Here is a 7,699-nt window from a genome sequence, read left to right on the forward strand (position 1 = left end):
CAAATAACAGATGGAGCCCTGGATGTGTTCACTACTCTGTGGTAGGAAATTTCAAAGATAGCTACCTGGCCCATGACTGGAAGAGATCCATATTTATTTCCATTCCCAAGAAAAGTGATCCAGCAACATGTGGATATTATTGAACAATATAATAAATACCATATACAAGCAAACTATTGCTGAGGAACTGATAAAAATGTAAGCTGGGTTTAGAAGAGGCCGTGGCACCAGCGATATTGTTGCTAATGTCAGATAGATCTTGGCTGAAAGCAGAGAATATCAAAAGAATGTCTTCTGGTTATTTTTAACATTCATGATGTTATTTGGTAATTTGTTGTCTTCTCTTTTGTTGACTGTGCAGGGACATTTGACTGTTTGGATCATAGCAAACTGGTTGATATTGAAAAGAATAGGAATTTTAGAACACTTTTTGTTGTTAGGTGCCATTGAGTTGAGTATGACCCATAGTGACCCCGTGAACAACAGGTCTGAACCCGTCCTAAGCTGTGCCATCCTCACACTTCCTGACACATCAGACCCAATTGCAGCAGTCACTATGTCAATCCACTTGGTTGAGGGTCTTCCTCTCCTTTGCCAGCCCTCTACCTTTCTGCACTTCATGTCTTTTTCCAAGGAACAGCTCCTCCTAACAACGTGCCTGAAGTATGTGTGGCCTCAATTAGATTCACCTTAGCCCTTAAACTGACATCAATACTCCTCAGTAATTTGGAGAGATTCCTAACTCCAGACTTAGTACAATATGTCTCCTGATTCCTGACTGCTGGTACCAAGGGTGTTAATTGTGGTTCCAAGAGGATGCAATTGTTGACAATTCGGTCTTTTCTCCCTTTGTCATGGTGTTGCCTATCGGGCAAGGGGTAGGAATCTTTATTTTTTTGACATTTAGATGCAATCCATATTGAGGGCTGTATTCTTTGGTCTTTCGCAACAAGTGCTTCAAGTCCTCTTCACTTTGAGCAGGCAAGATTGTGTCATTTGCATAACGCACGTTATTCAAGAGTCTCCCTCCAATCCTGATGCCACATTCCTCTTCATAAAATCCAGCTTCTAGAATAATTTGCTCAGCATACAGATTGAATAAATATGGAGAAAGGATGCAACCCTGATGCACTCCCTTCTTAATTTTAAACCATGCAGTGTTCCCTTGCTTTGTACAACATCCTCTTGGTTCAGGTATAGGTTTCGCACAAGCACAGTTAAGTGCTTTGGTATTCCTATTCTTCTCAATGTTAGCCATAACCTGTTGTGATCCACACAGTCAAGTGCCTTTGCATAGTCAATAAAGCATAAATAGTGAAATCTGTACTTTAAACCAAGAGGCTGTTATACGAACAGAGCAGGGGAACGCTGCATGGTTTAAAATTGAGAAAGTTGTTCATCAGAGTATGCATCAGGATTATAGGAAGGCTCATCAATAGCCCATGTTTTATGGATGACACAACCTTGCTTGCTGAAAGTGAGAATGACCTCAGTCACTTACTGCAGAGGATCGAGGACTATAGTCTTCAACGTGGATTGCATCTCAATATCAAGAAAACCAAAATCCTTGCCACTGGACTGATGGGCAACATCATGATAGATGAAGAAATGATTGAAATTGTCAACAATTTTATCTTGCTTTGATACTCAGTCTATATCCTTGATATCAGCAGTAAGGAGGAGATGTAGAACATCATGAAAATCAGCGGCCTGAAAAGCAATGATGTCAGTCTAAGGTACACCTGATTGAGGCCACAGTCTTTCTAATCACCTGCTGTGTATCTAAGAGCCAAACAATGAATAGCATGACAGAGGAAGAAACTATGTATTTGAGTTGTGGTGTTGGAGAAAAGTGCTGAATATCCCATGGACCACCAAAAGAACAGTTATGTGTTGGGAAAAGGGCAAGAGAATGCTCCTTGGAGGCAAAGTTGAGTTTGAGGTTATTTTTAATAACACTTTTACTCTTTTGTTCTACCTAACAAGAGATATACTTTGTCACAATCTTTCAGGATTTATTATCTGCTTTATTATAAAAATGATATGATTTTCTTGTGAGTTTGATAACAGAAGACTCACAATTATGCCTGTGGTATTTATTGGACATTTTATTCAATAAGAGTTAATTCTTTTACTTTATCAAATTGTATTATAAGAATACTTTTACTATACTTTATCACATTTTTCCTACTTTATAATTTACCTGGAGATGGAGGAAGAAAAGTGCAGTTCAGCTTTTAAATTTAAGTGTAGCTTTTAAGATAAAAATTAGTAAATGTTATATTTATGTAGTTGCACGTATTGTAATCACAGCAACAGATCCGCTAAGAATAAACTCAAAGGAAGCTTTTTAATCAATGAATAAAGTATAATACTCTGGATTGGCCAAAATGTACAGTTCATAATAAATCAAAGTAACATGTTTAAAAAAATATATATATATTATATAATTATATATATAAAATCTTGTACAATTTCTTTTAATTTTTAATCAACTACATTGTGAGTGTCTTTCTATGATAGTAGGTATAAACTATATAATAATTTAAGGAGCTATGGAGGTGTAGTGGTTAAACATGGGCTTGATGACTGAAAGGTTGATTGTTCAAACTCACAGACATTCTCTTCTGGGGGTCTGCACACAACCATTATGTTATCAGTGGAACAGTTAACTATTGTTCCACCAGGCCCCTTTATTTCAATGTGTGACTGTGAAACTATTACACTCAATATCGCTAATTTTAAATTCGGACCCTTTTAAATTTTTCCTCATTTTTTCTGTTCTCTTTCCTTTCCCCTCCCCTCTCCCTGCAACTCCTGCTTCCTTCACACCTTTAATCATGTATACATCTCTTTATAGCAAATGAATTAGGAAGCTCAAGTTCATAGATGCTAGAAGACAATCTCTGCACATGAAAATTAGCCCAGAATTGGGTAATGCCTATTAGACACTTACTTGAGCAGTTGGAAATCACTGTCTCATGGGCTTTGCTCTTAATCCAAATAGTCCGGATCACAATGCCATAGATGACGCTGTAGAAAGGACCAAACACAACATTAGAATGACAGGTGGATCCCTTCCATGAGGGTTCAGAGAGAGAACAATTCTCATATTCTTGTTGGTGAGATGTGAAGGAGGAGATCTCTTGACCACGTCTGCCACATATACTGGTTGTTTATATATTCACAGCAGACTGAGACATAGGGGCTGGAAAGATCATTTGGATGTAGCTACTTCCTGAAGCGACGAAATTGGACCTGTGAAGTTAAATGATTTCCATGAGCTAACTCAGGTAGTCAGAAGTATACCTGCAATTAGAATCTAAGAACATGAGCTGTGGAATCGAAAGAAAGACCCAGGTTTATAACTAGCTCTATCACTTGTTGGTTGTAGGAGATTGGTGTTTACCTAGCTTAATGGGTAGTACAATGATTTGGTTAATCCCAAACTTCCAGTTAGAGTTTCAAATTCAATAATATTCAATGAGTCAGTCAAGCACAGTGCTTGAAAATGAGAAGAAATTTTACAAAGATAACTTTACCCTCCCTCACTTTCTTCTGTAATGTTTGTATCATACTCACTCTTGCATGATTTAGTTTGTGCCTAACAGAAAAGCAATGTTAATGATGCAAAAGCATCATAAAATTTCATATCTTATGGCTTTTTTTGACAAACACAAAAATCTACAACCTTTAAAAATGTTATTTTATACTTCAATTATGTAAAGTACCTTGACTAAAAGCTTTATACAAAACATTTCTCACTTTTAAAGCTGTACAGCTATCTCTTTTGAGAATCACTGGTGTTAAAAAACATCTGAGCTACAGTGTGCAGTAACTAACAAAGCACCAATTGCCTTTAATGACCTCCAAGAATACAGCTTAATTAATGATGGTACTCAGGCCTCTACCATCTTATTGCTTTTTCCAGTTCTGCTCAGTGGTCCTCTGAGTACTGCAGGAAAGCTGAGGGTTTTTCTGGAGTATTTCCAACCTCCCCTCCCCACATTTCTACCACAAGACTCTCCTGGAGTACACATGCTTACATTAAAAGCAAAGCAAAAAAAAAAAAAAAAAGCAAAGCAATACAAAGCAAAACAACAATAAAAAAATTCCACAAAACCAAAAATTATTACTGCATCTATTCTTCACCCTGGATTGAATATTTTTAAGTGTAAATGAAATCAAGATAAAAATTATTATCACATGAAATGCTAATGATGTATTATAACTATGACCTTAGTACCTTGCTGATTAAGAATACAATTATTTCCTTATCATGTATATAAAGAAGAAAAGTCTTAAGCATTGTAATAGTGCACCTAGGTTTTGTGTACTCCAGTTAAAATAGTGTCATCTCCCCTCACACTATAAACCCAAGATCCTTCATCTGTACCAATCATCTAGAACCCTTCAAATGTATATTGTCATTTTTAATCATCAAATAATATGTGGTATATATGTAAGTTTCTTAAGTGTAATACTTCTTCAATTATATGAATACTAATAAAGTTGTAAAGTCTTCACTTTGAATTACATTATTAATTATATTTTTAGTAACTGAGCAGAAGTTTTTAAAGAATGTTCTCTTGTTTTTCCTTTTAATTACTAGTTTATTTTTTAAAAACCCCTTAGCTGGTGAATACTAATTGCCACGATATTGTGGATAAAAAAATCAGAAAATTTTTACAAAGTTAGTGATTATTTGTGTAGCAGCAAAGAAAAGAATTCCTGCTTATACTGTGTGAAGACAAAACTATATGATCCAATTATGAAATGAGCAGAGAGCATGGAAAGACATTGCACCAAAGAAGACATTGAGATGGCCAATAGACACATGAAAAACTGCTCAAGGTCATTACCTAGCAGAGAGATGTAAATCAAAACAATAGTGAAATATCATCTCATTCTGGCAACAATAGCAAAGTTTAATACTACAGCAAACAGAAAATGATGGTGAGAATGTGGAGAGATTGGAACACTCATCTGCTAGTGGAATGTAGAATGCATCAATTATGGGAAGAAGTTTGACACTTCCTAGAAAGTTCAGGATAAAAATATCATTTGAATAGTATATACTAGACTATTATTGTAGAATGTGTATGAGGATCCAGGGGGGGAGGGAGGAGCAGAGGGGTGAGGATGGGTGGGGGGAAAGGGGTGGTTAATCATAGGGTCACACAATTTGATGGATGGAGGGAGGGATAGATAAAGGAAAGGAGAAAGATCCAATGTGAAAACAATGTACACAAAGTTTGTAAGTAAACCAGTATATAATAAAAAATTTTATTTAAGAAAAAGCCATTTGATCTAGTAATCTTCTACAAAAAGTATGTGCCCCCCCAAATGAAAGTGTTACATGAACAGATAAATCCATACTCAACGTTTACTATATCTTTATTTATAGCTTTATAATAGCAAAGAGATAGAAATAATCCAAGTGTCAAAGAAGCTAAGGTAAATTAACATCCGAGAATAGTATGCAAAACTAAAAAATGATAAAAAATTGGTAGGACACTTTCTAACATGGATAAATTTGGAGGAAACTATTCTGAGTGATATAAATCAGGCACAAAAAAGACAAAGTATAGGTTCTGATGGCATAATCTGGATAACATAATCTGTAAGGAATTGGACTACTAACTCAAAAGTAGTGCCTCTCTGGCAGTTTGAATCTGTCACTGAACTTCATGAGAGATAGATGGGCTATCGCTTCCCATTGTGATTTACAGCCTCTAAAATCCCACTGGAGGGTCAGCTATGAGTCAGTTCTGATTGGTTGGCAAATCAAAGCGTATGTACAAATAGGCAGGAAAAAGAGAAGTACCCTTTTATTGTGAGCAAAAAAGAGGCAGACAGAAAGAAGTAGAGACACACAGAAAGAGATATAGAAAACTAAGGAAAGGTTTGTTGTTGTGTACTTTAGAGTTGACACCAACCCATAGCTGACCCTCTGGTGGGTTTTGTTTTCTGGTTGTTTTTGTTTTTGTTTTTTAATTTTATTATTTTTTGTGCATGTGCCGTCAAATCAGATCTGGCTGGTACAGGAGGAGACTGTCCTTCCTTCTCCGGCAAAGAATATGGTGGATTTGAACCACACACCTCTGGGATTGTAGTGCAGCTTCCTGCCATTTGGTCACCAGAACTCCCTTACCTCTGGTGGGTTTTAAGAGGCAGTTGACTGCATAGGAGATTGTCCATCCTTCTCCGGAGGAGCGGCTAGGCCACCAGAGCTCCTCCCTTATTAAAAAAACAAAACAAAACAAAAATCTGTCTTGGATGGTTATCAGCGATGGCAAGTGAGGGAATTGTTTTTATATGCTGTCTAGAAGGCTATATCTCCTAGCGACCCTTTGAATGGTGGCTCTGAACCTTGCAAAGTCCCGAGCCAACCTCATCCATCATCTCTGACATATATGACATCATTGCCACATTTGCAGTGTTAATATATCATTGACGATCTTCCTCTCTTTCTCTGACCTTCTACCCTTACAAGCATGAAAGGTGGAGAGCGGAGTAAAAATGAATAAATACATAAGGCATAAACATTAAGACGGGGGAAGGGGAAGGGCAGACGATTAGCACAATATCATCAAAGAAAGGCAGAATGCCAGGAGAGACCATTCAAACAAACCTTCATTCCATATTTGTTATATACAGAAACGTATAGAAGGATTAATGGAAATCAAATAACAGGGAAGAAGTGGGAAAAGTCAGATTAAATTTTGGGTATCGAACTGAATGTTACTGCACAAAATGCATATGAATGGTTGAATGAAAAATTAATTTGCTTTATAAATTTTCACTCAAATCACAATAAAAAGTAGAGGAAAAATGGTATGATTGCAATTAGATAATAATGACAACTCCCACCAGATTACATTGTTACTGTAGTTAGGTGCTGTTGAATTAAATATCACTCAAAGCAACCCTCTGAACAATGGATCTGAACAATATCCAATCCTGCTACCCTAACCATTTCTGATAGAATTGAGTTTATTGTTAGAGCCACTGTGTCAATCCACCTCCTTGAAGATCTTCCTCTCTTTTGCTGATCCTTACCTTTCTAATCATGATGTCTTTTTCCAAGGATTGACCCCTACTGACAACATGTCCAAAAAATGTGAGACAAAGCTTTGCCATCCTTGCCTGCAAGGAGCACCCTGGTTGAACTTTCTCCAAGAAATACTTGTTAATTCTTTTCTCAGTTCAAGGGGTATTCAACACTCTTCTCCAAAAATTTAAAAAAAAATAGGATGGAGTGTAAGAATTGTAGGCTTATTGATACATATAAAACTGGCTTATAAAAAATGTGTGTATGTGTGTGTTGTTACAAATAACTGCAGAGATAAGTGATAACTTTCCTTTGAAACATAAAAAATTTTATAAACAGCCATTTTGGCCTCACCCCCTCTGAAAAATGGTATAACGTGCATTCGGCATGCCCTACTAATGTCATGTGTGTTAGGAGTTTGGACCCTGTCATCACCTCCCATCTTTTTCTCATGATATTTGTAATTATGTATCTTTGAGTTGGAACAGACTCAGAGCTGACTCTTCTGTGGATTTTCAGAGGTAGTAAATCTCATGGGAGATTTCCCATCTTTCTTCTATAGAGTAGCTGGTGAATTTGAACTGCGTGCTTCTGAGTTGGTAGTGTAGTTCCTTACCCGTAGGACATCAGACTGTTGTTGTTGTT

The 7,699-nt window shown here is 36.7% G+C and overlaps 1 protein-coding gene across 2 annotated transcripts in view; it reads right to left on the reverse strand.

The window, feature by feature from the left end:
- LOC102848666 (neuropeptide S receptor-like) overlaps positions 1 to 7,699 on the reverse strand; it is a 304,971-nt gene that overhangs the window by 33,331 nt on the left and 263,941 nt on the right. For both annotated transcript variants that reach the window (XM_006887597.1, XM_006887598.1), the window contains one exon: positions 2,957 to 3,033. In XM_006887597.1, the coding sequence (XP_006887659.1) occupies positions 2,957 to 3,033 (77 nt within the window). The remainder of the gene's footprint in view (positions 1 to 2,956; positions 3,034 to 7,699) is intronic.

This window comes from Elephantulus edwardii, unplaced genomic scaffold (genome assembly GCF_000299155.1).
Source record: "Elephantulus edwardii isolate Elephantulus edwardi_28Jun2011 unplaced genomic scaffold, EleEdw1.0 scaffold00059, whole genome shotgun sequence".
NCBI classification, from domain to species: domain Eukaryota; kingdom Metazoa; phylum Chordata; class Mammalia; order Macroscelidea; family Macroscelididae; genus Elephantulus; species Elephantulus edwardii.